At 49.2% G+C, this 27,977-nt stretch overlaps 16 protein-coding genes across 16 annotated transcripts; 8 read left to right on the top strand and 8 right to left on the bottom strand.

The window, feature by feature from the left end:
* Positions 1–6: 6 nt before the first annotated feature.
* On the top strand, positions 7–1,809 carry mrh4 (ATP-dependent RNA helicase MRH4; the record flags this gene model as incomplete). Its single annotated transcript, XM_056893529.1, has 1 exon — positions 7–1,809. The coding sequence occupies one exon, from the start codon at positions 7–9 to the stop codon at positions 1,807–1,809; it is 1,803 nt and encodes a 600-aa protein (XP_056758524.1).
* Positions 1,810–2,070: 261 nt separating this feature from the next.
* On the bottom strand, positions 2,071–3,796 carry N7537_002470 (putative carboxylesterase; the record flags this gene model as incomplete). Its single annotated transcript, XM_056893528.1, has 2 exons — positions 2,071–2,325; positions 2,435–3,796. 2 exons carry the CDS (start codon positions 3,794–3,796, stop codon positions 2,071–2,073), a joined length of 1,617 nt encoding a protein of 538 aa, XP_056758523.1.
* Positions 3,797–4,463: 667 nt separating this feature from the next.
* Positions 4,464–6,542, bottom strand: N7537_002469 (SET domain-containing protein; the record flags this gene model as incomplete). Its single annotated transcript, XM_056893527.1, has 2 exons — positions 4,464–6,368; positions 6,429–6,542. The coding sequence occupies 2 exons, from the start codon at positions 6,540–6,542 to the stop codon at positions 4,464–4,466; spliced, it is 2,019 nt and encodes a 672-aa protein (XP_056758522.1).
* Positions 6,543–7,768: 1,226 nt separating this feature from the next.
* N7537_002468 (mitochondrial 54S ribosomal protein uL14m) lies at positions 7,769–8,427 on the top strand. The gene is made up of 4 exons (XM_056893526.1): positions 7,769–7,807; positions 7,863–7,947; positions 8,035–8,259; positions 8,326–8,427. Exons 1-4 carry the CDS (start codon positions 7,793–7,795, stop codon positions 8,394–8,396), a joined length of 396 nt encoding a protein of 131 aa, XP_056758521.1. The 5' UTR covers positions 7,769–7,792; the 3' UTR covers positions 8,397–8,427.
* A 203-nt stretch (positions 8,428–8,630) lies between these two features.
* Positions 8,631–9,383, bottom strand: N7537_002467 (DNA-directed RNA polymerase II core subunit RPB9; the record flags this gene model as incomplete). The annotated part of the gene is made up of 4 exons (XM_056893525.1): positions 8,631–8,675; positions 8,761–8,850; positions 9,046–9,217; positions 9,304–9,383. The coding sequence occupies 4 exons, from the start codon at positions 9,381–9,383 to the stop codon at positions 8,631–8,633; spliced, it is 387 nt and encodes a 128-aa protein (XP_056758520.1).
* Positions 9,384–10,278: 895 nt separating this feature from the next.
* pin1 (peptidylprolyl isomerase ESS1) lies at positions 10,279–10,905 on the top strand (the record flags this gene model as incomplete). The annotated part of the gene is made up of 3 exons (XM_056893524.1): positions 10,279–10,281; positions 10,332–10,732; positions 10,785–10,905. The coding sequence occupies 3 exons, from the start codon at positions 10,279–10,281 to the stop codon at positions 10,903–10,905; spliced, it is 525 nt and encodes a 174-aa protein (XP_056758519.1).
* A 743-nt stretch (positions 10,906–11,648) lies between these two features.
* N7537_002465 (uncharacterized protein) lies at positions 11,649–12,377 on the top strand (the record flags this gene model as incomplete). The annotated part of the gene is made up of 1 exon (XM_056893523.1): positions 11,649–12,377. One exon carries the CDS (start codon positions 11,649–11,651, stop codon positions 12,375–12,377), a length of 729 nt encoding a protein of 242 aa, XP_056758518.1.
* An 838-nt stretch (positions 12,378–13,215) lies between these two features.
* N7537_002464 (uncharacterized protein) lies at positions 13,216–13,917 on the top strand (the record flags this gene model as incomplete). The annotated part of the gene is made up of 1 exon (XM_056893522.1): positions 13,216–13,917. One exon carries the CDS (start codon positions 13,216–13,218, stop codon positions 13,915–13,917), a length of 702 nt encoding a protein of 233 aa, XP_056758517.1.
* A 428-nt stretch (positions 13,918–14,345) lies between these two features.
* N7537_002463 (uncharacterized protein) lies at positions 14,346–17,166 on the bottom strand (the record flags this gene model as incomplete). The annotated part of the gene is made up of 4 exons (XM_056893521.1): positions 14,346–14,403; positions 14,459–14,622; positions 14,676–16,787; positions 16,858–17,166. 4 exons carry the CDS (start codon positions 17,164–17,166, stop codon positions 14,346–14,348), a joined length of 2,643 nt encoding a protein of 880 aa, XP_056758516.1.
* Positions 17,167–17,417: 251 nt separating this feature from the next.
* On the top strand, positions 17,418–18,317 carry N7537_002462 (nuclear cap-binding protein subunit CBC2; the record flags this gene model as incomplete). The annotated part of the gene is made up of 5 exons (XM_056893520.1): positions 17,418–17,483; positions 17,568–17,671; positions 17,726–17,770; positions 17,823–18,014; positions 18,072–18,317. The coding sequence occupies 5 exons, from the start codon at positions 17,418–17,420 to the stop codon at positions 18,199–18,201; spliced, it is 537 nt and encodes a 178-aa protein (XP_056758515.1). The 3' UTR covers positions 18,202–18,317.
* A 36-nt stretch (positions 18,318–18,353) lies between these two features.
* On the bottom strand, positions 18,354–19,211 carry N7537_002461 (pyridoxal 5'-phosphate synthase glutaminase subunit PdxT; the record flags this gene model as incomplete). Its single annotated transcript, XM_056893519.1, has 2 exons — positions 18,354–18,924; positions 18,979–19,211. The coding sequence occupies 2 exons, from the start codon at positions 19,209–19,211 to the stop codon at positions 18,354–18,356; spliced, it is 804 nt and encodes a 267-aa protein (XP_056758514.1).
* A 729-nt stretch (positions 19,212–19,940) lies between these two features.
* N7537_002460 (4'-phosphopantetheinyl transferase family protein) lies at positions 19,941–21,134 on the top strand (the record flags this gene model as incomplete). The annotated part of the gene is made up of 1 exon (XM_056893518.1): positions 19,941–21,134. One exon carries the CDS (start codon positions 19,941–19,943, stop codon positions 21,132–21,134), a length of 1,194 nt encoding a protein of 397 aa, XP_056758513.1.
* Positions 21,135–21,988: 854 nt separating this feature from the next.
* On the bottom strand, positions 21,989–22,923 carry N7537_002459 (1-acylglycerol-3-phosphate O-acyltransferase SLC1; the record flags this gene model as incomplete). The annotated part of the gene is made up of 2 exons (XM_056893517.1): positions 21,989–22,155; positions 22,212–22,923. The coding sequence occupies 2 exons, from the start codon at positions 22,921–22,923 to the stop codon at positions 21,989–21,991; spliced, it is 879 nt and encodes a 292-aa protein (XP_056758512.1).
* A 579-nt stretch (positions 22,924–23,502) lies between these two features.
* Positions 23,503–26,107, bottom strand: N7537_002458 (anaphase promoting complex subunit bimA; the record flags this gene model as incomplete). The annotated part of the gene is made up of 4 exons (XM_056893516.1): positions 23,503–23,574; positions 23,647–25,487; positions 25,539–25,712; positions 25,771–26,107. The coding sequence occupies 4 exons, from the start codon at positions 26,105–26,107 to the stop codon at positions 23,503–23,505; spliced, it is 2,424 nt and encodes an 807-aa protein (XP_056758511.1).
* Positions 26,108–26,522: 415 nt separating this feature from the next.
* Positions 26,523–26,768, bottom strand: N7537_002457 (uncharacterized protein; the record flags this gene model as incomplete). Its single annotated transcript, XM_056893515.1, has 1 exon — positions 26,523–26,768. One exon carries the CDS (start codon positions 26,766–26,768, stop codon positions 26,523–26,525), a length of 246 nt encoding a protein of 81 aa, XP_056758510.1.
* Positions 26,769–26,875: 107 nt separating this feature from the next.
* N7537_002456 (SND2/TMEM208 family protein) lies at positions 26,876–27,476 on the top strand (the record flags this gene model as incomplete). Its single annotated transcript, XM_056893514.1, has 2 exons — positions 26,876–26,884; positions 26,970–27,476. 2 exons carry the CDS (start codon positions 26,876–26,878, stop codon positions 27,474–27,476), a joined length of 516 nt encoding a protein of 171 aa, XP_056758509.1.
* Positions 27,477–27,977: the final 501 nt, after the last annotated feature.

Raw genomic sequence — 27,977 nt, 5'->3', positions numbered from 1 at the left:
CGAGGCATGGCCACCGTTCGATTGCGCCGCAAGGCTGCTCGGATGGCCTTGTCGCCTACTGTTGCCAAACCGTCTCTACCATCTCCTAACAAGCCACGACGGGAACGGGCCGGGCCCTTTGCCTCGATGAACCAGACTCAGGCACGGATTCGAGACACACCCCGCGCACGATCCCAGGCCGCCCTCAAGCGTTCAGGGGAGGAGGGCAAGACGGAGAAGAAGGAAAGCCCGTTGTACAAAGCGTTGAAGATGCAAACAACATTGACACCTGTGCCTTACGGTCGGCGTTCTGCTATCAAAGCCCGACTTGCCGACATCACCAGCTTCGACCACTTCCCTCTCCTTCCCGCAGTTCGACAGTCAGTCTTCGCTCAGGCTCTGGCTGGTCTCACCGATGTTAGCCCCACGCCTATTCAAAGGCTCGCGATTCCCGAACTGTTGCTGGATGAATCTAAGAAGAAGAAGAAAGTGAAGAAGGCGAACGAAGACGAAGAAGAATATGATTTTGACCAGTACCTCCTGGCAGCAGAGACCGGCTCGGGAAAGACCCTCGCATATTTGCTACCAATTGTTGATGCTGTCAAGCGTGCTGAAGTCATCGATATGGAGGAAGAGAAGGCCCTTGAGGAACGAAAGGCACGGGAGCGAGAAGAGAGAATGAAGAATAAGGCGTTCGATCTGGAGCCTGAGGAGCCACCAATGACAAATGCCTGTCGTCCTCGGGCCATTATTCTCGTTCCTACTTCCGAATTGGTATCTCAGGTTGGATCCCAGCTCAAGGAGTTGGCTCACACCGTCAAGTACCGCTCGGGCGAAATCTCATCAACCTTCACTCCTCGCCGGATCAAGAACACCCTCTTCCACCCCGCCGGGATCGATATTCTAGTTTCAACACCTCACCTTTTGGGCTCTGTTGCGAGATCGAACCCCAATATCCTCAGCCGAGTCACTCACCTTGTACTTGACGAAGCCGATTCCCTAATGGACCGATCGTTCATCCCAACAACGTCTGAAATCATTGCTAAGGTTGCTCCGTCACTCAAAAAATTGGTTCTCTGCTCAGCCACCATCCCCCGCAGTCTTGACAACCAGCTGCGCAAGCGCTTCCCTGATCTGCAGCGCCTGACGACTCCGAACCTGCACGCCATTCCCCGTCGCGTGCAACTAGGTGTCGTGGATATTGAGAAGGAGCCATACCGCGGAAACCGAAACCTTGCCTGTGCTGATGTCATCTGGTCAATCGGCAAGGCAGGGGATAGACACGAGCACACCGAGACATGGGGACCCCTCAACGCATACATGGAGCCGAAGGTTAAGAAGATTATTGTGTTCGTCAACGAGCGCGAGGAAGCTGACGAGGTCGCCGGTTTCCTGCAATCCAAGGGTATCGACGCCGTCTCGCTATCCCGTGACACCGATTCCCGGAAGCAACAAGAGACCCTGTCGGAGTTCACAGCGGTTAAGCTCCCACCGACTGCGGAGGAGATCATGATTAATAAGAAGAAGAACCGCGCTGCCGGCAGCATTCCCTTCGAGCTCCCTGAGCGCCAAGAGCCAATTCGCCGTCTTCCTGACACTAAGGTTCTTGTCACTACCGATATCGCCTCCCGTGGTATTGATACCCTGGCAGTGAAGACAGTGGTTCTCTACCACGTGCCGCACACAACCATTGACTTCATCCACCGTCTGGGCCGTCTCGGTCGTATGGGCAAGCGTGGCCGTGGTGTTGTCCTGGTTGGCAAGAAGGACCGCAAGGACGTTGTCCGTGAGGTTCGCGAGGGCATGTTCCGTGGCCAGGCTCTGATCTAGATCCAGATTCAGATCCGCGCGTGCGTGCATTTATCACACTGTATAAATCTTGTAACATACATGGCGTTGGTTTGAGGTTTTGAATTTTTTTGGGGACCTGGAAAACGACTATACCCATTGTCGCTGCTATAGTCATTAGATCTTTTGGAAGTATGTACGATATGCAATCATATATAACGAACTTAATTCTTCTCTTGTATAACAATATCTGAGTCCAATTGTATCGAACGAACTGTAAACGACTATTTTCATTCTAACCTTTCAGACGGGTATCTCCCTTCCCAGCTTTCGCCATAAGTCACACCTCTTCTTCAACTGGACCACCTTCACATTTTCAAGCCCATCATCTACAACAACAAATTCCTCATCCGTACGTAGTTCCGGCACACCTGGCTGCGAAACATTCGTTACTTTGTGTGCATTCGGGTCTCCCGTCTGGAAGAAACTCGCGAAAGCTCCCGCGTAGCCTTCATAAACAACAGGGTTAGTCTCTTGAATAGCGTTGATTCTGTTCCACTAGTATCATTCAAGTTAGCGTATGCCACCAAAACCAGGACATTCTCCAGAAAAAGAGAAAGCTCCAAAAAAAGAACAAGAAAACAACAACGAAAAGGGAAGAACAAACATAAATAGTATCACTCCCATGTGTCGCCGGGGAAATCGTATACTCCCCAAGATACCCTTTCTCCGTTGCAGCCGATGCAATCCAATAAGCCGGACAAGCAAGCACAACATCCCGATAAACCAAGCCAGCTCGAATATAAGAAGTATTGTAACTGTCGATCGTTTCCGTGCTCCCCTCAGCGGGATAATAAAGAGATTCCACCTCGCCAATCTGCTTGGTCGACAACCCAGGTACGAAACCCGAAAGCCATTGTTGGAAGCTCGCAACAGAGGAATTAAATCCGTTAGCCAAAACCGCGCTGTCAAGTCCCGACGGAATGAAATTTTGGCCTTCGTGGCTGTTGTACATTCCCCAGACAAACTCTGTGTTCAGAGAATCCCTGCTCACAGTGTCTGTGAGTGTCTCAACAAGGAATGTCCCGTCTATCACAGGCGCCCAGGTGTAAGAGCTCGTCGTCCAAGTGTTGCTTGCGCCGATGATCAAACTTGCGTCACGAATCTTCTGGACATCCACGGATTTGAGACAGGCGAGTGTCCGATCAGCGTGACTGTAGTTATCACAACCAGTTAGGTTCGCCAGCTGGCTGTAGATTGCTTCTGCTTGGGGTGCGTTGTATTTATACGTCTTGGGCCAGAACGGCGAGCTGGCCAGGGCTTTGGAGAATAGTTTCGGTTGGCCATGGCGGCCGTTTGCGAGGACTTGCGCCACTACTGAGCCGGCACCGGCTGATTGGCCCCATATTGTTACGTTGTGAGGGTTGCCGCCGAAATGGCGGATGTGACTTTGTACCCATTTCAAGACATATTGCTGGTCTAATAGCCCCGGGTTTAGATCTGAGGTCGACGAGTCTTTGATTGCTTTGCCGGGTAGGAAGCCGAAGGCATTGACGCGGTAGTTTGAGTAGATAACAATGTAGTCGTTAATATTGCTAACATTGAGGATCGGGAATGAGGATGGCGGCATGGTGAACGCCGCGCTGCCTTGAATGAATGCCCCACCGTAGAATACGACCAACACTGGTCTGTTAGTATCCTTGGGCATGTCCCATGGGCGTGAGAATAGACCTAGATAGAGACAATCTTCGCTGCCGTTGACTGTGCGCTGGGGGCACATGTCGAATTCCTGGTTTGTGTCATAGAGGCCTCCGGTGATCTTTAGTGGTGGCTGAGGCGCGCGAAAGCGGTTCTCCCCCATTGGTGGTGCAGCAAATGGGATCTTGCGAAAATATGAGATATTGTAGGTACTGTCATATTGGCCTTTGAGGGTTCCGTAGTCGAGGGAAACTAGAGGGTTGTCCCATACAGTGCTGGCTGTGACCCCGAAGCCGAGGAGTAGGGTGACAATCAGGTCTGAGAACCTCATCTTGGGGTTTCAGCGGCTTTTGGTTCAAAGTGTTATTGTTCCATTCATAGCTGTATTCAACCCGGTGGGTCCCATGTCATATATAGCCAGGCCGTCCATAGCCTTTCTGTGCGCAATGAGGTATCAGCCCCATATGACGAGCAATCGCATTCGGTAGAGGAAACCCCGAGCTTCTCTGTGTGGCTCTCCAGCAATTTGGTCATTTTCAATCAGACACTCTTGGGCTTTGGCACGAGAGCAGCTTATTGGTGCAGTTATTGTTGATGCCCGGAACGAAATGCGGGGATTTGTGCAGTGGTTGTCAATTCGGACTCGATCACCCCGATAGATCGTTGATCATATAGTAAGAACAAACCATAGTTAGCTGGAGAATCCCCAGGACATCTAGTTATATTTATATTCAACCTCAATTAATGTGCCAAAAAGTAGCTGTCAAGGGAGTCCCTGTGCGAACAAAGCCCAGATAAACATTGTCCCCTCCAGATTCCAACCCTGAAAATGCACCCTTGTAAGAAATTCAAACTCCAGATCCAATTTCCATACAATATAATGCAATATAATGCAAATTTAAACAAGTATTATCACAAATCCCCATGCCCCCTAAACCAAAACTCCGGCCCCAACCGTCTTGTCTCGTAGATCAAACATGGCTCCAGGGCTGTACTGTTTACATAGTCATACGAAGTTCTCTAGTGCGACGCCGACTTGCCCGAGCATCACGGCGAGACTCAGTTGCATCGCTGGTCTCCGTTTCTGGGGTATTTGTGTCGGATAGCTCGGGGGTGGGGGTGATCCCAAAACTAACACCGCGATCCCGGCGACAGATACGTGATTGTGCGTCGGGAGACAAAAACCGATGGACGGTGCGATGATCCATTACTCGCTCTTCACCATCCGGGCTTTTGTCTGTTGATGGCCACTGGTATCCATACAGCTTGGAATGGCGTTCGCAGCGCGGACATTCACGTCGCGTGAGGTATGAATTTGACTGGAGGAACCATGTATCACAGGTCTGGCACTCCACCCAGCGGTCGTACTTCTGGGCAAGCAATCGTGATGTCTTGGTATAGTCTCCGGGGACTCGGGCAACTTGTGACTCGGTCTCAACGGAGTCTACGATGAATCGCCGCTTGGTGCGAGGCTTTCGCTTTTTCGGCTTATCCACAGCGGCACCATCGGCGTCGTCTAATTGAGTGGAATTTGATAAGTCTGATAATCCTTCTTCGGGGTCAATGTCCATAGGATGGGCGGTGGCGGGCTGACCTTCAGGAGAGGCATCGGGATGATCCTCACCGTTGAGTATTTTCGACTCCGACGGTTCTAGTATAGTTTCTTCTGTCTTAATTTTGGTTCCCATGTCATCCACAGTTGTGGGGGTCGTTGACGTCGACGACCGGTGGGATTCATCGGCGGTGGAGTTTGGAGATTCGCAGTCAGTAGGGATAGTAGAATTACTGCCATTTGTCCCATTGGGGTTGCCTTGGGCAGCCTCGCTTGGTTGTCCCGCCCCTGTGGCAACTGGCAGGGGGGTTGGTGAATCAATTGGCGACGCCACTGCGGTTAGCTCTGTGATCTCTTTCTCTAGCTTGGACACCCGGGGTCCAGCTTCCGCCAGAAGAGCAGTTGGAATCAGTACAGTGTCCGGCATAGGGGTTCCGTCTGATCCGCGAGTTGGACCCGACTCCCCAGCAAGTTCAGAAACCGAGATCTCTTCTCGCAACTTGGAAATTTGTCGTTGGAACTTTGCACGTTTGCGCGGAGTGGAACAAGTCAAAGTAGAAGAGCTCTCAGGTTCATCCGCGTCCGAGCTGCGTCTACGTTTCCTGCTCGCATTGCTATCTTCGGCCGGTGTAGCTTCGGACATGGGGCTGGACTCTTTGCTGTTTGCCTCTGTGTCAATATTCGAAGACCAGCCGTTCCGTACAGCGCTCTCGCAAGTATGACACAGACACTCGCAGTTGTCAACGCCAAAGTAATCCTCTCCGTAGGAAACCGTGATCTCTTCCCCTTCGTGGATGTCGCGCATGGCTACGACAGACATGCCCTCGTTACCCCTGGTTGTCAAGCTGCCATTGGCATCACAGTCATGATTGGCAAAGCGAGCAGGACCCAGAAAGAAGGACGGGGCCTTGCGGCGACTTGACATCACGATGCTGAAGTCTTTGCGGGTCAAGCCGAGATCCAACTCTTCTTCGTGAGTCATAGACACAAGCGTTCCACTCAGGTGTTTGATCTCCTCGCCCTTTTTAATAAACCTGCGAGCGCAGATCGCAGCTTCGTGTTGTGTGATAATGTATCGATTGGTCGTGGTGACCTCAAAAGGACAGTCTGGAAGATACATCTGGATGTACTTGCGGAGGTGTCGGCGGAACCACTCCTTCTCTCGAGGGCTACGGAGGTTTGTCATGTATTTCTTTAAGCCTGGTATCTCCAGCAGCTTGCGTTCCGCCGTGGGGATATCCTTGTCGACGATCACATCGTGAAGAAGAATGCGCCCAATATCATCATCGTGGATTCCGCGGGCAGGGCTGTACTTGGTGCGGTTCTTGCGGGTGGTGGTCCAAAAATAGGCCTGTTAATAAGAAATGTCAGTGCACATATCTCTGTGTTGAATTGCAGGCAAAGAGCATACGTGATCCACTAGCGCATCGGTTGCGACATCGTCATAGCTGGCAAGTTTAGCCAGGGTCAAGCGCTCGCGACGTTCGGCAACGGGCGAGTTCTTTCGCGCTCTCTTTGGAGGCATGGTGAGTATAACAAGAAGCTGATGACCGCTAGAGATCGAAGCGGGAGAGAAGATGTGGTCTCATAGACTGCAGAGTGGGTGCAAAGGATAGTCGAGAAACAGTGGAGGGCGGAGGTCCGAGGGATGGGTCGAAAAATGATTCGAGGCGCAAGACGGGAATTAAAATGAGTGACTGACAATCAACACGAGGAACATTATGAGGTGATTGTCACCATTGAGGCTGTTCCAAGGAGAAGGGCCTCCTTCGCAGATGTTTTTAGGGGCGGAACGGACACTCGGGAGTGCCAGCTGAGACCTTGCCGTCTCTTCTACTTTTGCTCTTCCGCCTTTCCCACTTGACGTGTTGTCCTTCTCTCTCCTAGTAAATATTGGATAGGAGGGGATTTATTATTGTTATCATTTCATTTTCTACTCCGTATAGGTTTGTTTTGACTTGATTTTACGCGCCCAGCTCGCATACAAACAATATGCACCGTGCGTCAAGCCATCCAATCCTTCCTCCATGTCGTATCACCGCAATTACACCCAATCAAGATCAATTTTTGAGATCAAGTGATCGGTCTTTTTCTGTCTTATGCGTAAAATATATAGTATATCATCCCGCAATGTTTGCTGTTGAATATCCGCAGCCAATGAATTGCTGGAGAATCTGATGGATCTAAGTATGAACATAGTACCTTCGCTTTCATGGGTTTTTCGAGTTTATTCCTGTCCCGATGTATCTCGGGGTTATATAAAAGCCAGTCTATGTATCTATGTCAGAAAATAAGAAAAATCCAGGATTATATAGATCTGAATTTAGGATGTTGTTGAACTATATATCCAGTTGACAGCGGCATGGATTGAGACAGTAAAATCCCATTTAGGATGTTACTCGAACGACTAGAATAAACATTCTTTATAATTATTAGATCAATATAAGTAAGAATAATAGACACACAACAGGTCGGGGTATATTATGATCAACCGGCGGTTCTCATGCGATGTACCATGACTGACATGGTCAATTGGAGACCTAACATTGGAAAAAAAAGAGATTCTTTTTGAGCGAAAAACTAAATTGAATCTAGATTTGTAATAATTGAACAATAGCACGAAATCAATTCCTAGAGAATGTAACTTAAAGTCTTACTTCGATATTGTATAGAGGCACATAGGCCCGGATAAACCTACTCTCCGGGGAAACCTCTCTCCGGCCGCGAGAACAAATTGCGGACAAACGCTATCTCCAGACCAAGCACCAAAACACAATGATTCAATTAAAGGTGCGCAAGTGATGCCCGTTACCGGCTCGGAAAATACTGACCCTCGCTCCGTCAGACACTATTAAGTTGCATCGACAACTCCGGCGCCTCGATAGTCGAGTGCGTGAACGTCTTGAAGAAGAAGCGGCCCGCGACAATCGGTCAGTCTCCACGGCACTTGAACCCAGCATATAGCACAGCAAGAGGATAATTGGGAATCCAAGCTAACATTGTGACTGGGTATCTAGGTGACCGGATAGTCGTCGTCGTCCAGAAGCAGCGATCTGCAGGCTCCGAAGCCACCACCGCCGCTGCGCTCGCCAGTAAGGTCCGCCGTGGTGATATTCGTCATGCCGTTGTTGTTCGTGTGAAGAAGGAGTTGCAACGGCCTGATGGGTCTCTTGTCCGGTTCGGTGATAATGCTTGTGTATTGGTCAACAAGTCCGGAGATCCCATCGGGACAAGAATGAACGGTAAGTGCCAATCGGGGAGTCCAAGATAACTGCCGTCCCACGTTTTAGATGCTGATATCTCGACAGGTGTGGTGGGACAAGAGCTACGAAACAAGAAGTGGTCGAAGATCTTGTCATTGGCGCCGATCCATGTTTAATATTTCAAGTTTCTACATTCGTTGGAGAGCGTTTTTTTGTTTCTTTGATTGGGTTTCAATCCATATGTATTCTTAGTAGGTAGCATCAGTTCACCCCGTTCCGAAATCTCCACGCATCTTCTCCGTTCCTGCTCCGAAATATTCGCCAAACTCCGATGATGTCGCAAAAAAAAAAACCACGAAAGAAAAACATTCAAGGGTATCGGAAAATGGAGACCGCATCGCAGAAAGAAATCACATGTAGACTTGACCGCACGCGCAACAGACGTAGTAGAGTTTCTGAGTAAATAGAAGCACAAGTCAGCACATGATTCATGATTTCTATATTAGAGAATCGGGGATCCATCAGAGGATTAGTTCTCACCATGCCGGTTTCGGCGGATCGTTGTTGTGATTGGAAAAAGACGGCTTCGGTTTCGCCGCAGCTTGGACAGAGCTTGTTGGCTCGTGGGAGCTGCGAATAGGGGTTAGCCTAGGGATGCTCATGAAGTTACTGAGCTGGGGTAGACCCCCGGGGCTCGACTTCAGAGGACTCCAGGCTGTCACCCACAGGCGGCGCATCCTCGGGGATATCCTCAATCGGGGTGGGGTCGCAAATAGGACAAGAGATAACCTCCCCGCATAGGGTACAAAGAGCAGGACCACAAACCGTAGGATCAGACGTCACATCCTGAGTAACACCAGCAGTATCACCGACTTGGCTATGGAGGTGGTTCTGGTAGACACAGTGGGACGAGGCAGGCTCGCCGACATGGCAGGTGCGGCACGTGAACATTAACTGGTTATTGACACGATCCTCCTTGGGGTAGAGCAGGTTGGAGCTATGGAACAGTCAGCGAGATATCCTCGAGCCATCAATGTCCCTGAAAGGATAAATCCCAGGTGGGAAACTCGGACAGAAACCTACCATTCACGGCAGAACTTGAAGTGAATTTGATCCGATGGCTTGGTGTCGCCACCAGCCGTGGAGGAAGGGCTAGCAGACATGCTGAAAGCGAAGGCCGAGGTGGACGTGGTGTATTGAGAACCGAGATGCAGATGATGATCTCGGGCAAATGTGGGGATGGAGACAATGGCTTCGAGATTGAAGAGGTAAATCCATAATGATCTCCATACTAGGCAGTGATTGTCGGAAAAACGATGACCCGAGGTGATCCGAGATGATCCGAAATCACGTGGGTATGCGGATGGGTGGTGGTTTGAATTCCTTATATAGGTGTCCTCTGGAATGTGACCCCCGCGCGTTTTGAACCTCCAAAAGGTATTTGATTCAATTATTAACGTAAGAATTATATCCTACCTGTCTATTGACCCGATAAAAAATATATATGCAGTATTAACATAGTTACATATATTCACGTTCCACACATACAGTCATGAAGGGTATAGTCACTACGCAAAAGTGTTAATACCAAAGTTCTGCCGGTTAAATATCCACCAATAAAAGGCTAAAAGCTAATAGGCGGTATACTACTTAAAGAAGATAGTATAATAAATTAAGAAGGCGGTAGTAGAAGGGCTGTTAACACTTTGCGGAGTCACTGCAAGTAACATACCAATCGTACCTGTATTAGAACCTGAACTGTATCTCACCTTTTTTGTGAGACCCTCTATATGCCATACATTCTAATCAGTACATGGAGATAGTTGTCAGAACTACGGAGTAGATGGTGATGGTTTAAACTTGAAGGAGAGCTAAAGCTTGGACATGTTTGTGTGGTTTGCAACTGCTCACCCCGCAGTTTCCGTTCACATACAACCGGCTTGTCACTGACTTGGATCGTTGTATCGTTTACTTTGCAAGATCCGTTTGAGTGATATTGATCTGTACATTATTATTTACTCGAAAATTATCAGAATCTTTTAGATCCAATATTGGAAAATGGTGGGATCAAACCAATTCTGAAAGTTTGCATAGCTGACCCATTGACCTAGGCCGACACAGGTCTTCCTACCGGTTGGGAAGTTCGCCATTCCAACTCTAAGAATCTCCCATACTATTTCAATCCTTCCACAAAAGAGTCTCGCTGGGAGCCACCTGCGGAAACCGATACCGATAAACTGAAAGTCTATATGGCGCAAAACCACACCCCGGCTGCTCGCCCTGATGCCTCTGGCGAGGGCGAGGGCAAGATCCGCTGCAGCCACTTGCTCGTCAAGCATCGTGATAGCCGCCGCCCTAGCAGCTGGAGAGAGGCTGAAATTACTCGCACAAAGGAGGAGGCTATTGAGATCCTCAAGGGTCATGAACAGCGCATTCAATCTGGAGAGATCACTCTTGGTGACCTGGCAGTCGCTGAGTCCGACTGCAGCAGTGCCCGGAAGAAGGGCGATTTGTGAGTTTTTCTAAGTAATCTACATCCCAAATGATTCGCTAACTCCTTGAAGGGGCTTCTTTGGCCGCGGCGAGATGCAGAAGGAGTTCGAAGATGCCGCTTTTGGTTTACAGCCTGGCGAAGTCAGCAGCATTATTGAGACAGCGTCCGGAGTTCATCTCATTGAACGGTGAGTTCTATCCCTGAAGTGAAGCTATTTACATATGGCTAATCTTAGATCGCGGTCTCCAGTGTCCAATAATCGCATGCTCCTGCCCATGTCTCGGTCAATTCCGCAGCGAAAATATCTGATCGCCTCAATGCTTTGCAAACGCTGGTCTCACATCTTGGAATGATCTTCAAAAGAAATAAACTACAATGAATTAAATGCCATCTTTGTTTTCTTCTGGCTTAGAGTGTCTTGTGTCTTGTCTCGGGCAGGACCAATCGAGTAGCGGAATCTGCGACAGCCTTTCACCTGCCATAGAAAGATGCTAATAAATTTTGTTGATGAAGTCTCAAAATTCTCAGATCTTTTTGAAAGAAGATTTGTATCATAGCAGGCCTTGAAGCTTGTAGTCTCTTTTGATTCAAGAAACATGATGGAACTCGAGGACGTGCCTGATATCATAATCCCAACTCTAATAGACTCTGTCTTAGGCTAACAATAACGCATTCTAGGCTTAGTAGTTTCGATTGACGGAAGGTTCCAACGGAAAGGTAAATGGAGACCTAAAATAAGCCGCAAGATTATATGTGGCCGTCAAGGTCAAAATAGAGATGTCAAAGGGCATTGAGCGTATGAAAAACACTGCTCTTACAGACGAGACATCTCCCAGACCTCTACTCTTCTTCTACTATCCTTCCTCTCTCATTCTTTCTTCCCCCCCACAACCTCTCTTTACTACTTCTTTCCCCCACTTCCCATACACTCACCATGAGCAGCGCCACCCTTAAACTCCGTCAGAAGCGGTCCATGACGCGTCTTCTTAACCAGGGTCGCTCAATTCTCGAGTACAACTTCGACCCAAACGCCTTCGTTATCCCCCAGTGGATCTTGGCACCCCCCGAGGTGCGCAATGCCATGCTCACCCTCCAGTACAAAGCCATGATAGCAGTCTATGGCATGAAGAGTCTCATGATCGCCCGCGACCACCGCTACTTCGAGCTTTGCCCCAAGAACATGGGCGCCATTGTCTATCAGCTTCACCAATCCTCCATGCGTCGTCTCCTCGAATGGAAAGAGGATTGGAACTTCGCCGACCCGACCCTTGCAGCAGCTGCCAAAATCCCCCGCGACACCCTGCAGTTCTGCGTCGACTCGATCTCCTACGGAAAGTTTACCTGCGATTACACCAACAAAATCGACGGCTTTATGTCTGGTCCTTTCCAGAACTGGCGCCAGTTTCGCATGGAGATCGGGCACTTGGCTTTCCGTCTCATGAGCCATAACTCCCACGACTACACCGAGTGGCGTGTCTGGTGGGAGGGCAAGTTTGCTAATGATATGTGGAAATGGGAGGGTTGCCTTGAAGGCCTGATACTTCCTACCTGGGAGGAGATCATCGATGATGTTTACCTGATGATCAACGATCGAGTTGAGGATGCCCAAGAATTGGCCAACTCATTCTACATTAGCACCCGGGGGCTGGCTTCGACAACTTAGCTTGACTCCAAGTATCTGTGATTTTATTTTCTACAATTATGGTTCAATGGATATGACAACAATTACGACAACAATGTGACTTGGGATTTACGGTCTGGGCTCGGCGCTGGTACGGAGCAGCCTGATGGGAATCAGGTTGAAAGAACCGGGAATTTTGGTTTTGATTTTTTTTTTGATCATTTTTTGATCTATTACCCTCTGAAATGCAACAAACTACAAAATATGTAATCTACAACCGATCGTGACAGTTGAGGGCGAATGCGCTATATGAAAATAGTAGTTTGTTTGACCCAAACAAACCATAGTGAACTTCGGTCCACAACACTTGTTTCCTAGACTTCTATTACTTGGAATTACTATCAGAAGCTATTCAGACCATAAACACCTAATGATCTGATATTTGATTACCCAATGAAAGAAAACAAAACATTGGCTTGTCTGGCTAATGGTCACGTGTGAATTTGAACCCTACATATCGACAGTAGTAGTAGCCCTGGACGGGAACAAAGAGAGCTACCTAGTTACCTTGTCATTGTTTGTTTCTGAAGAAGGAATTAGACAAAGAAATCAGACAAATAAAACCAAACAAAGAAGCCACAGGAAGGGAAAGACAGAGAGAGCAACTAAGCCTAAAGGATCATATGGTCTTTGTCAAATTCGGAACCGTCTTTAGTGTTGACTTGCCAACTAAAGCTTTCTTTTATGAGTATGTATAGCTCTGGATAAATCTTGCGAGTGAAGCTATAAGGTGCAGGGTCTTTCGTCTGTACTCTTTACTAGCCACCATCAGCCACTAAAGTACCAACCCAACGGAATCTGAGATTCCCCATCCCCCAAGATGTGCACCCACTGGACCTGCAAATACACACTGTGCGGCTGTATATGGGACCTGGACCCATCAAAATGCCCAGAGAAGCGCCTCTGCTGGGGTCCAAGAATGATAACACTCGAATCCCACATAGCAACATGCGCAGACTGTTGGGCGAGAGGGGACAAGCGCGTCTACGACCCACAAACATATGACGAAGCTAACAGAGACGGAGAAGCATCCAAAACGGCGACATTTGATTGCGAAAGCGACGCAGAGGGGGGTGACAATAGTTCCGACGACGACGAGGACTATTTTTCAGCTGAAGAGTTTCTGCCACCATCTCCATACTCGCGACCCGCCACCCCGCAACTATACTATGAGGTACATTCGGAATTGTGTCCCGTGTCTGAGGATAACGAGTTCGATTTGACCAGGACCTGTGACCCGGTGGATCCTGTGTCGATGGGGAGGGACTATCGAGCAAGACGCCACAAAACGACCGCGTCCCAGTACTCGTCGGATGGTACGGATTCTTTTGTTTCTTGTGAAGAGTATCTCGATGAAGAAACCCCCGAAGAGGAAGATTTCGGTTCTGGGAATGAAGAAGATGATGTCTACTATAGCATTGTGGGTCCCACTGTTAGGCCCAAAGGTCTGATCAAAAGCTTGGAGGACAGATCGTTGCGGTTATATGGCTCAGTACAGGAGTACTACCCAACAGAAGAGTAGGAGAGATATGAGAGGTGGACTGGAATATGTCGTTAAATGTGTGAGTATGTTACAGACCCCCTCATTTTCCTAAAAGGTCTTTTATTTGGGTGCAATTCTTTATTATTCTAGATCATTCCAGGACTAGCGTCAGATTATTATCAAATTATCGCATAGATACTGACAGGATGAAGAGGTTTGGACCCATGCAAAGGAGCAGCTGTTGAGGCTATCCAAACCAATTAAGAGGAGGAATGGAGATATAGACCAAAACTGACACGTAAGAACGATTGATGGCTTTTACCTTTTGCCTAGATCTAGCGTAGAACAGCGTGAGGCTTAAGGTTCAAAATTCAAAAAGTGGCTCATCTCACAAGCCTCGTGGATTGATGCGTAATAACATACACGTGAAAAACTAGATCCTCCGATAACATGCAGAGCTAGATAGTTTACAAACTCGTGTTCAGTCGTTCCAAACGTGAGGTGATCGCGTCAATAACGGCGGACCTGGAAGAAGGTTAGTTATCGATGCGTTGATAGATAAATGAAAGAAGGCACTCACTCTCGTTCGACCATCCTCATCGCATCTGCAACCTTGGCCCGTTGCAGTCGTTGGGGCACTTTAGGCTGGCCCCCAGGAGAGGACGGAGTTCCAAGTTCTGGAGAAGGCATTTTGCCTGCGACAGACTTGGTTTGGGCCATAAGGTCCAAAGCAAGGCGCTTGACCTAGATAATGTGAGAATTCTAGTTGAGATGAATGCGAGAAAGACAAAACTTACAGTCTCCAACCGTGAGATCAATGGTTGATCCTTCTCCTGGTCTTCATCCTGCTGTAAGGATGCAGACAATGTCTTCACCTCCGTTATCCAAGCCTTCTCCTTTTCACTCAGAGGGCGACCTCCAGAATTCAAGACCTTCGTGCGCAGTGCCTCATATCGTCGGTTCAGTTCAGTTTGCTTATCCTGGGCGGCTTGCAGTCTCTTATCCAGCGCTTCTCCATTTCGAACTCCTTCCTTGCGGTGCCCGTCTTCTCCAATCTCACTAGTGACACCCTTGACGCGCTCTGCAACATCCGAAAGCTGCTTCAGTTGGTCCTGCATCTCGCCCTGCAGCCGCTCACAGCGGCGGAATAAATCCGAAGCTGCCCGCTCAAGAGCATTTGTATGAGCAGATAGCACGCGGTGCGCAGTGGCCACAAGGTCCAATGTTGCAGGAGACAGGCGCACTTGCTCCTTGAGCGTGTGGCGTTGCCGGTGCGGGACGTGCTTCTCAACAAAGGAATCTAGTGGAGAGTTGGCGTAGAAAATGGCGGGAACCTGATATGGGGCCCGACTCGGGGGCAAAACAGGCAAGCCTGGCGCCGGGGCGCTGGGCTCATACAGCGATTTGTCCAGTGCCACAGACAGAGAATCTTCTGGCGTATCCATTACAGCTGCATAAGGGTTAGAAGGATGGTAGGTGAGAAGCAAGTAGCCGAGGTCGAAGTCATAGAAAACAAGAGACGTGGCAAGATGGTCTTTCTGCGCGGTAATATCGGCATTTGAAACCTGCAGAATTCTGTCTCGGTTGGTCACATTCCCGTCGCAGAGAACCTGGAGACGGAAAGCGGAACCTGCGGTATCTTCTGCTTGCAATTCAGCCTCCAGTCTCGGTACCCAATCGGATAGAGATAGAAACACCACGTTAGTGGCAGTTGTGACAAAGAAGGAGTATCGAGAATGGACATCCTTAGTGAAAGTAGGCCATGTAGCTGCGTCCTCTCCATTCTTGATTGTATCCAGTGATTCGACTAAGACCAATTCAGTCGGCTCTGAAAGAGGAGTCCGGAACGCGTTCTTTCTAGCTTTGGGCAGCCATTGTCCTTCAACACCGTCGAGCTCTAGACAGATGTGGACTCGGCCATTCCCACTAGTAAGAGAGAGAACCGTTGCTGAAAGCTTATCTTGGTCTCCGGTTTCCACGGCTAATTCTTCTTCCTCACCCATCATGAGATCCTCGACGTTTAGACTGGCAGCAATGACAAGAAGATCACAGAGATCCAAATCATCGAGCTCCTCGCCATTGTCGAAGCGGAAAGGCCCTTGTAATCTTGGAATGGCGCTAGGATTGGCCGGACGAGTGAACACATCTGCGCCTTGGATTGTTCCTGGTCCAGAGGGTGTATCCAGAGGCTCTTGTTCATCAAGCTCTGAAAGCCAGTCGTACTGTTGCCGGCAGGCAATCAGTTCCTCCTCCGATTCCTCGGGTTCCTGTTCCAGAGCACCAAGTTTCGGAATAATCGCCGCAGAAAGAGAAGGAATGGTCGTAGAAGGGGCTTGCCACCTAGAAGGCAGGAGAGGACAAAGCGCATAGAGATCGCCAGGTCTCATAGCCACCCACAGGGTCATAGGCGCCCATGCATCTTCTTTCTCGTTTCCATTTCCAGCGAAACAGGCCGACGCAACCTCCATGTCAATGACATCAGCAGAGAATCCCTTATTTTTGCCAAATCCAGAAGGTGTGAAGTCCTGGTCAGATGAAGTCCCATCGACGAGCTTCTTCAGATCTATTGCTAGGGTCGGCTGGTCAAAGGACCAGTGGTTATTCCGGTCCAACTCCCACACACGCACCGCAGCGTCAGCTGTGATTGTAACAATACAGCCCCCTAGATTGGTGTGCAATCCCAGTGGATGCCACAGCGCGGAGACCACCGGAGCCTCAGGAATAACATGGGTTGTCGGTCCTAACTGATATGTCTTCAGCCGGATAGAGTCGGAGTCGGAGGATGAAAGGTGCGAGGAATCGGGAAGAACGGAGATGTGAACGGTGTGTTCAGTGACGATGGCAAGGAATGCGCCGTTGGGGGAGGGGATGATTTGTTTGATCAGTCCGTACACAGGCACGGCTAAAACCTGCAGAACTGTTAGTCGCAATTCAATTCAACCCGAATTTGGTTCTCTTAGGTGTAATAGGTGTTAATACCCTGTAGGGAGGAAGCTGAGTGTGGTCGGCTTGCTGTTCATCTTGACTAGCAGATCCCTTCTTCTGCTTAATCTCTTGTTGCCATTGGTCTTTGAGTCGGGCAAGGTTTGACCACCGAATCTCATTGTCAACAACGGCGAACACTTCATTTCCCCTCTTAGCGATCGTTCGCGTAGCTCCATTGCTTGTAGGCTTGGATCCATTTTGCAGGTCCTCCGCTGGACTTTGGGCTGAACTGCTAGACAGGAACTTTGCGCCAGGCGAGGGCCGGCACAGCCAGGCAGGCGCATAACTGTTGACCTTTGGCATTAAGGATGGTTCGTAGGTTGAATTGTATAATCGGAATGTGTTAAGAGTTTCAGATCATCCTGGGGCGGCCAGAAATAGCAGACAAGTGGCGCGGGTGGAAAAAAAAAACGAAGTTGACGAAAGCAAAGTTGTTGATGCGGAGTGGAATTCTTGGGTGCCAAGATCTTTCGAAGAGCTCCGAGCTGCTTTGCTTCCCCAACTACCTTCCGTCAACCACACACTTCAAAGTTCAACCTTCCTCTCAATTCACCATGAGTTTGCTGGCTGTAAATACAGTCGACCGGCTGGATCGACCGAGCGCATACTATGTTAGCAAGGTGAGCACTCGCCCAGGACTTACCCTTTACTAAGCTGCGTCGAAACCAGTCCGAATGGGCCAGAGGCTGAACAACTGTACACAGAACAAGCGGCGCAGATTCAACGACCGTGAGGATGATGAATCGCAGCAACAGGAGAAGCCTGACGAGAAATTGAAAAACGCGACAACCCTCTACGTGGGAAATCTGTACGCAAACATGCAATAACCTAGACTTCAATTTCCGTTACTGACCAACTCAAGTTCCTTTTATACTACAGAGGAACAAATCCACGAACTCTTCGCCAAGTGAGAATGCGCCTTCGGTTCCCTTCGAATTATGATTAACCTCGAATTCCAGGTGCGGTGAGATCAAGCGACTTGTAATGGGCCTCGACCGATTCAACAAAACGCCCTGCGGCTTTTGCTTCGTCGAGTATTATACCCACCAGGATGCGCTGGATTGCTTGAAGTATATTGGAGGGACCAAGCTGGACGAGCGCATCATTCGGACAGACCTTGACCCTGGATTTGAGGAAGGACGGCAGTTCGGGTATGTCCTCTTCACCAATTGCGGCTACGGGCCAGTAATGACTGACTTTCTCTGCAGACGAGGAAAATCGGGCGGTCAAGTGCGTGATGAATACCGCGAAGAATACGATCCGGGCCGTGGTGGATATGGCCGCGCCTATGACGAGCAACGCCAGCGCGAGGAGGATGAATACGGCGCCGGAAGGTAGGTCAGGACATAATGGAAAACTACTGGCTTGGCAAAGCAATGGCGTTACTTCATGGGAGGGTGAATCCAATTAGCAGAAACAGGAAATGTCTATTCACCGAATACCCTATTTACAAACTTCTTTTTGCCCCCATCACCTTCTAATGCTGGTGGTTATTGCTTTAACTTATCTCGTCTCAGCACTGCTGCTTGAACTTCGCGCAACCACCAAGTGTGGATTCTAGCGTCGCCTGTCAGCTCCGGGTGGAAACTGGTGCCGAATACATTGCCCTGTCGCACTGCGACAATGTCGCCAACTTCCTGGTCTGGATTGATGTCTCGACCCTCCGCTGCGCGTTGAGCTGCCGGTCCCACTAATTTTGCTAGTACCTCGACCTGCTCTGCTGTTGCTGCTTGTGCCACTGAGTCTCGTACTTCTCTGGATGGTGCCACGACAACATCTTCCTGTTGAATCTCTTCGGTTTGAATGCCCTTGTGGTGGGGAAGAATCTTTTCGACGATAGGAGCTCGAATGAATACTGCTGGGAAGGGAGGCGCGTCTTGGCCCAAGAATGGCAGATCCAACGGGCCTTGGAAGCTTTCTGTCTGTCGACCAAAGTGGTTTCGGTTCACTCGCACATCAAGACCGCCGATCAGCTCTTGCCCACCCTTCTTTGTCTTGTTGGCAGACTCGGCGAGCAGAATCAGCCCGGCGCATGTACCCCACGTTGGTTTGCGATCCACTCTACATACCCAACGTATTAGATCGAATTGATATGGACTGACCGAATTCACTTACTTTACAAATTCTCGCAGTGGCTCGAGAAGATTTGACCTTGCTGCGACCAAAGACATGGTGGTACTCTCGCCTCCGGGCAGGACCAGACCATCGCATGTTGCCAGTTCTTGTGGCGTCCGTACTTCAATGAATTGCCATTCTGACGACGGTGCTTGCTCGGCAGCCTTTTTCAAAAGTTGCACATGTTCAAAGAATGCGCCTTGCAGGGCCAGAACTCCGACAGTAATAGCCATTGTCTCTAAAGATAGGAATTGAGGACTCAGAGTTCGGATTATTCTTGTTATTGATGACTCTTTTTGATACACGTGACTTAAACTTTCCGGCGGGGAACTTATCGTCACATGATAGCCTCTTATCACAACATTTAATTCCACGCGATATCAAGAACACCCAAGGAGCCTTAATGCAAGGCTACTCCTAGCATGCTCTTTTGGAAGGTTCATGTGCTCATTTTACTCTACGGATAATGCTAGAACTCAACTAGATAGCCCCAGCCATGATAGTATAGACAATCAGATTCACATACTGAAAGAGTGATCAGGCCGCCTTCAAGATATATATCTTCTTACAAGGTCAGCTTATCTTGTATAATTATAGTCATATTGCGTCTACTATTGTAACCTCTCTTGGTTACAACGTATTGATGGCATTATACGCAGCCGTTTTCCTCGTATGCCGGCCTATTCACGCCCTTGTTGGTGGAGGCATGGATGCCTCTCGAGATGCGTATATTAGTTCCACGCACTAACTATACCTACGCCGCTCCGAGACTGCCTTATCGACACGTGTTGATAGATAATAACTCCGATAAGGCGCCAATATGGCCTCGGGGTGGGATGCGGAGCATCTTCGGTGCGAATATACACATTGATAACAATGCAATGGTAGAACTCGGCGTGTCTGAACTTGTGAGTAGCAACTGCACCTCTAGGAATACATGCACTAACTACTTCCAGACTAAAATGGCTCCCAATGAGATCAAACAGAATGACATCTCCAAGGACCAGCCCACGTTGGTCCGATGGTACATCGATGTCAGATATTGGGATGAAAAATATTCTGATCTTCCTTTTCTCCAAACCTTAACTCAGTCTGATCAGTCCGCCGTCAAGAAGTACTATCAAACTTCGGACCAGCGTCTGTCCCTGGCCTCCCAGCTGCTGAAATATCACTACGTTCACCAAGCCACTGGCACTCCCTGGAATAAGATTGAGATTCAGCGTACTCCTATACCTGAAAATCGCCCATTCTACGACTCAAGTCTTGATTTCAACGTCAGCCACCAGGCTGGTCTCACTATACTCGCGGGCACACGTGCCGCAACAGCTCACTCAACCAGTGGACCCCAAGGCTTGCCTCGCGTAGGAATTGACATTGCATGTGTTGATGAGCCCTCTCGTCGTCGCACTAATCGCCCCCCGAAGACACTTGCCGACTTGGCAACTTTCGTGAATGTCTTCAGTGATGTTCTTTCATTCCGTGAGCTTGCAGCCATCAAGAACCCATACACGACTCTTAAATTGGCTTGTGAGCTTGGTCTCCGTAAAAGTGACCCGAGCAAAGACAATGAAGAAGTTCTCGCTGCCTACGGCGTTCGGCTGTTCTACTCTATCTGGGCTCTCAAGGAGGCTTACTTGAAAATGACCGGAGACGGCCTTCTGGCCACTTGGATAAAGGATTTGGAATTCACAAACGTCATTCCCCCCGAACCCGTTCGGAAACTCGGATCTACTGGTCGCCCTCCCACTGTGCCCTCAGTCCAAAATTGGGGCCGGCCTTACTCCGATGTCAAGATATCCCTGCGTGGTATTGCCGTCCATTCTGTGCGCGTCCAACTTGTCGGCTTCGAGTCCGACTACATTGTCGCTACAGCCGCCTCGGGCCCGAATATCGGAGCCGTTTCGCGGCAGGTGGTCGTGAATAACGGCGATCACCACCTGCCCGGGTGTATCACAGCGCTTGATCCTGATAAGGAACCTCAGAACGTCCGCATTGCCCCCCTGGCGCTTCGCACAGTCGGCGACCCGAACCCCTGGTGCGTGGATTCGGAAATCAGCGACCCCTGGTTGCCCATGCAGGAGGTCGATATTGATATTGATATACGGCCTTGTGCTGAAGGCCGCTGTGAGCATGCCGGGAACGTACCAGGTTTCTAAGACCCCTCTGTCTAGGATATAACGAGGTGATCATCCCCCCGAGGTACTTGCATGTTGTATCTCCTTATCTCATGTTCCTTTCTGAGCGAGCTTTTCGGCGTGATGATTCCCCTTGAACATATTTATGCATTGCCTTGTTATGATTAGCGAAAACAAAATCACTTCCTTCATTCCATATCCGCCCTTTTATTCTGATTATTAGGTCGTTTTGTTCCAAGCGTAATCCCTTCTGGGATAAGTATATTTCTTTTCCGGAACGCTAGGTGAGTCCCAATTAGATACTCATCTCCTATAAGCCCCTCAATGAATATTCAATTTTGGTGTTGCTTTTCTCAAGCTTCGAAGATAAAGTACAAGTTGTGTGGAAAACCACGGGTGAAGAACTCATGCCTATTTCTATTCTATGGTCCAATATAAACCAAATATACAAAAGTAAGAAAATCAAGTTTCCAACAGTAGCTAGGTCGTGTCATGCATTTGCGCTAAGGATTATATACATTTTGAATTGCAAAGAGGGAAGAGGTGAATCAAGAGTGAAAAGTGTGTCAAGAGGCAATGCGAATGTCTAGATCATTGTTGTTCTCCTGAGCAGTGACGGATGGTGTCGGATAGGTTCGACGTATGGGGCCCTCTAAGTATGTTTCTTGGGTCATGAACTGGAAAGCCAAAGAATTGGGCAGGATTATACTGCAGTGAGTGCCAAGGGCGGATTTCTTGGTAAAATTGTAGGGTTCGGGCTTGCTCTCTCCTGTTATGACTTTTAATTTGAATCGATAATGCACCCAAACCAAGAGAGCCATATAGTAAGTGCAAAGCGCGGAGCTATGTGACGAATCACACTTTTGATTTGGCACTTAAATCTCAATGGCGCTGGAGACGCCGTTGGTGCGAGCAGCATCGACCTCGTCCTTTTGCGCATGGGACATTCCTGCAAGAGTTTTGAGCATTGAATCCCGAGTCGACTGGGTCAAGCTATCCACATCCTCCGATGTCAAATCCCGAGTCGGGATAGGAGGCAAAACTATTTCAAAATTGTTAGCCATGCTCTATCTATTAGCAAGATCTAATATGACCCACCTTTGATTCTGATAGTCCCAGCGTTGAATCGCCAGGCACGAGGCGACAGAACGTGCGAATAGTTCTCCGTCACAATCGGTACGATTGGAACACCGGCCTTGACAGCGAGATGGAAAGCACCCTTCTTGAAGGGTAGTAGGGTAGGCTCGTCGGAGTAACTCCGGGTGCCCTCAGCGAAAATAAAAACGCTCTGGCGGTGATCGCGCATCTCAGCAGCGGCACCATCGAACGCCTTGAGGGCTGTCTCCCGGTTGGCACGGTCAATGAATACAGTCCGGGACAGAGACATGAACCAGCCCAGGAAAGGAATATTCCGCAGTGACTTCTTGGCAGTCACACTGCAGTACGGCGGGAAGACACTACCCAACATCAACACATCCAGCTCAGTCTGGTGGTTACCAAGGAAGACGGCCGGACGTGTGGAGAGATATTCTTCGCCTTCGATAACCTCGAATCTGACGCCGGTTGTGAACCGCATAAGCCACTTAAAGCTGCGGCCTGCTGCCCATTGTGACACACGGCCATATCCAACTACCCGCAGACAGATGGAAACAAGCACGCCGTACGCGGCACCAACGAGGAGACAGCCATATGAGGCGAGACAACGGGCAGCGAAAGCGGCGCGAGGCACTTTTTGACCGATTGCAAAGAGGGATACGGTTACCACCACGAAGGAGCTAACACCTGAAACAATATAAGAGCCGAAAGACATGATGACGGTTGTTGGGCGAGTCAAGAAGAGCTGCGTAAATGCGGTCAGAAGACGGAAATTACGTTTCTTGAGACTACACGTACTCTGTTCACTGATATGTGGGTAACACCCAACCCACGACTGCAATATGGCAAAGGAATCAGAGAAGAAAAGAGGAATAGAAGATCAAATTTAAGACTGAGCCATGCATGGCTTGTGGGGAAGGGCAAATCGGAGTAGAAACGTTGAATCGTTTTTCTGCCCCGATGCCGACTTACCGCCTGGCAGGTGCATATGACGATGTCACCAGGGCACTTTGCGGGGGATATGCGTAGTGTAGAATCAAGTATATTTTAAGAAGTCGGCCAATAATGAGAATCACTTCCCTCAAAGAATAATGGAATTATGCATGCACCATTTTTATGATGCATGCCCAGGGAAAATCGTTCAACTAATGTACAGAACACCATCATATGCCAGATGTCTAAACCTGGAAAAGAAAACTCCACAGTGATGCGGTGCAAAGAGGCCCTCAAACGCCGAGTTCATAAGAAAGGGCCCCCGTGGAAACCCAATAGAAAGACCTGGGACATCACAGGCCTACGCTATGTCCTCATCCTCCATATCGTCGTCGTCCAACGACTCCATTGCGTCCTTGATGTATTGTGCAGCCTGTGCGGGATCACAGTCAGAAAGAACTTAGAAAGGGGAGGGATATTTGGAGAAATATATTCCAGGACATACCTTTGGGTCCAAGTTCAAGGCCGCCGTGAAATGCTTGATAGCATTGGCCTTGTCGTGGAGCATTTTGTACAGCTTTCCAAGAAGGTAGTGCACGTTTGCCTCATCCGGCGCCATATCCTTCAGGACCTTCAATTCCGCCAGAGCAAACTTGTATTCGCGCAGCTTCATCAATACGCGCGCCTTGCGGAACTTGGCTAATACCGAGTTGGGGGCTAGTGAGGAGGCTCGACCGTAATGAACCAGGGCATCTTGGGGATTGTTCATCTTCTCCAATACCAGACCAATGCAGCAAATGAGCACCGCGTTTGTCGGGTTGATGCTGGCTGCATTGCGGAAATGCTGCTCAGCGAAGTCAAGTTTGCCCATCTTGTCATACACCGTTCCTAGCCCGTACCAAGCATTGTAATGTCGATTGTCCGCATTGATGCCGTGGCGATAGGCCTCCAACGCCTTGTCGTATTCTTCGTTGGCGACATATTCATGTCCCTGTAGCGTGAAAGCATATGCAAATTCAGGATCGATCATAGTCGCACGCTTGAAGCACTTCAGTGCTTGATCGTGATCCCGTTGGTGAGAGAAAGAGTTGCCAATAGCACACCATGCCTGAGGGGATAGGCGATCAGCTTCGAGTAGTTGATGGGCCAAGTAGGCCAGTTCTACGTCACTTTTCAGATGCCACAAGACGGTCGAGTAGATCTCCATATCCTCGATACGAGAGGGCGCTAATTTTTGAACCCTGGAAAAGTACTTAGCAGATTCTGTGTAGCTTGCTTGTTCGAAATAGGTCCGTCCAAGTTGAGACAAAACCCAAGGGGTTTCACGCTGCCCCTGGGAGAGAGAATTGAACGAGCTGATGGCATCTGCGCACTTGTAACGGCTCAATGAGAAATATCCAGATGCAAGTTTATTGAAGAGACCCAAAAGCCAATCCAAGGCTTCGAGCTCTTTTGTTTTTTCAGCATTTTTGGGCAATGGAGGGGCCGGATGGGATTGTGACAAGCCAGTCCGATTATCTTTACCATCATTGTCGGGCGTCTCCATGGGTTTTCGGTTGCCACTCACGACACGGCCAACAGTGGGCACACCTCCTACCCGTCCTTTTGTAGGCCCTCCTCTCAATTTCTTCATCTCGCGGCCATCTCTACCAGTAAGTGTGCTATTTGAAAGCTTGCTGGTTGTAGGTTTGATCTGGTTAAAGAGGCGAACGCTTCGGCGCTGGGGCGCACCTGGTTCAGTCGGTTGTGACGAAGGAATGGGGTGGGCGACTTGTCCAGAGACTGTGCGCTTGCGGTCGCCGAATCTCGATACAAGAGAGGGATCTCTTTCTACCGGGGCAGTCGGTTGAGTCTCTGGTTCGGTTCGAGTTTTGTGTCGAGGTCTGATGCCTGTTGGTCGCATTCGCGGCGGAGGCTGCCCGGTATGGTCAAGGCTCATAGTTTGTATTGTCCGCGTCTTTCGAGCAGGGGCCAAGGGTGCTTCCCATCCAGCTTCCGGATCAGTGACGCCGTTCGCAATGCGGAAGTCGTCAGAGCCACTGCTCTGTGCGCCTGGGGTCTCCATTCCATCATGGAAAACTGGCTGTGCCATAGCAGCAAAATTGACAGAGCTCCCATTCAACTTTTCCCAAAGAGCAGAACTCCCAAATGTGGTGTCAGCCTCGCCACGGGAGGCAGAGACCATAAAAGGGTCAGATTCGGGGTTACCAGGAGGCTGCATGGGGAAGTTTCCCTCTTCGTAAAACACACTGTCTGGTGCGGTAGCTATTTCCTCTGGCGATGAAGATATAATTGCAAGAAGTTCTGGGCTGAGCTGGAAGATATTCGAGACTCGAATATTAACACCTGATATTGCATTAGAAAAATCCCGCCCCAAGAGAAGAAATCAGCACATACCTGTTTCGCAAAGCCCCAGGAATGCATCCCACATGAAGGGGTTCAGTTTTAGTGCCTCCACATAGCAGTCAACTGCTTTGGTCAAATCTTTGTGTGCGTGCCAGAGTTTCCCCTGCAAAGAATAAACAGCTGCAGCATCAGGCAGGTGCTGTCGCCGAGTTTCACTATGTTTGTCTGTAATGCGATTAGCACTTGAGCTCGAAGTTGAAGGAAAAGTTTGCCGGTGTCTTACTCCAGTGGTTCTTGGAGGCCCAGAGGGGTTTGCTGCGCTCCAGAGCCGTAACGCCATCCAAGTATTTCCCCAAGTCCAAGCAAGTCTGAGCAAAGACATAGGCACATCCAGCATGCAGACCGCGCGAGCCCGAAGCTTGGCTGCATTCGAATGCCGCCTTCACTTCTCCGTTGTGTAGATGGCAAAGGGCGAGTAAATATTGGGCCTCGAAGGACCGCGGTTCATAGGCGTGGAGGCGCGAAGCGAGGAAGAGCGCATTGCGGATTAGGTTATTGTCGAGTTGGTAATAGATGAGGTGCCTTAGCTGACTGGCAACATGCCCGGTGGACAAGGCCATGGTGAGGGTCGGCAACACGGTATGCGATAGCACAAGGCAAGGCGGGGATTATGTGGTGATTATTGAAAGTTGAGGTAATAATGCGATTGGCAAAGTCGGTTCCCCAGCGTTACTGTAACATCAATGTCCGGCGCCTTTATGATGTTCTCCAAGACGCGGGGAGGAAACAACGACGCGATCGAGTGGATTGTTGCAGCGCGAGCGAATGGTCCCATCAACAACTGGAAGACATGGACAACAGCAAGTCCGATGTCTTGTTGAATTTGTCTAGATGCAGGAGCTATCGACTGCTCTCGGTACGTAGGTTTGGAAGAGGAATGTAAACCCAATCCGGGAATGGTAAGCGGATGAAGGATAGAAAGAAGTGAAAAGGGATTCCTCTGGTTACGTCATCTGCGGACGCAGGATGAGTCTCTCAGAGTGCCAGGAACATTTCCAAAGAAGCGGAGGACTGCAAGATGTGCTCAAGATATGATGAACGTCGGCCGTTCTTTCTGTTATTTTGGTCTGAAGCGGCCTTTGTCATTTCTGCCGTTTTTGGAGGGCGGTGAGGGTAGTGGAGGGCAACAATCACCCAATGTGCTATAGCTGTCATATGCAGGTCCCCTCTCTTCGTCTTCTCTCTCCGCTCAGCCTCGAATTCCGGTCGTTTGCTTGCCATTTGAAAGGGGAAAAGCTCGGTCAATTCATTTGATTTGGGTGATCTTGAATTTGGAAAGGATCATCCTTGACATCAGATTGTAGATCACTTAGTGATCGCTTTCAATCATGGCTCAGGTATGTGGAGAGGGCGCTTTCTTGTTGCGACTAAACTTCAGATTAGTTTGATCATTCTGTGGCAAATTTTCTGACTGTATCACAGAAAGCTGCCAAATCCCTGGCCACCCGCAATGGCGCCGTCCTCAGCCGTACTCACCTCATCTCTGCTGCATTGCACCTGCTCTTCCTTCTGCTGCACTTTGTCTTCCAGCGGCCACGTTCACTGAAGCCATACTTCTTCCTGGCTGTCCCGACCCTTGCCATTGAATACTATTTGGACCGAATGGGTCGGCCCCGCTATCATGAAGATGGTTCCCTGCGCTCCGCCGGCGAGGATCTTAACGCAACTGGCCTGACAGAGTATATGTGGGATGTGCTTTACTGGACCCAAGGATGCATCGTCGCTGCCTGCCTCTTCAATGACCGGGCCTGGTGGCTGTGGATTGTGATCCCATTATACTCCGTGTACGCTGCCTACACCACAATTATGGGGGTAAAGAAAGGATTTGCTGGAATGGGTGGTGGTGATACCGGTCAAGAGGCTGATACCCCAAAGAGCAAGACGCAGATGAAGAAAGAAAAGAGAGGCTCCACTGTGAAGTATAGGTGATTTTGTTGGAGTGTGGAAGACATGTATAAAATGAGTTGATGTAGAATGGGAGCTCCAAAGTTATTGTTATCTTTATAAGTTACCATCTTAAGCACCCTTTTCTTTCTATGTCCATACATATTGGACCAGCGAACTTTTCTACTACCCTTGGCCTAAATTTCATTTGCCTACGTGTTTTGTAGGCTACCTAGGTGTCATTTTATATGCCGTGGGTGATAGCTATAGATGCCCGGTAGCCCAAGCAACAAACCACATACAATGCTCAAAAGTCCGTTCATTCATTATGTACCGAACATATATCACTTCAAAACAAGCCTCGTATTATAACAAAGTGACTAGAGAGAAACGCAAAATGAGGATATAGAAGCCGGGAAAAAAAAAATAAAGCAAGACTGTGCATGTTGCAGATCATGAGCATATGGCCGTCGTGACAAACTATACGAGGAATAATGCGTCGTGAGCCGCGAATGGTATTTCCAAGGCATAGTTTTTGCTCGGAGC

The sequence above is a fragment of the Penicillium hordei genome, assembly GCF_028827395.1.
Source record: "Penicillium hordei strain IBT 12815 chromosome Unknown utg000001l_segment0_segment0, whole genome shotgun sequence".
In the NCBI taxonomy this organism is placed as follows: domain Eukaryota; kingdom Fungi; phylum Ascomycota; class Eurotiomycetes; order Eurotiales; family Aspergillaceae; genus Penicillium; species Penicillium hordei.
Note: the sequence above shows the minus strand (reverse complement) of the source record. Positions and strands in the feature narration are given on the sequence as shown.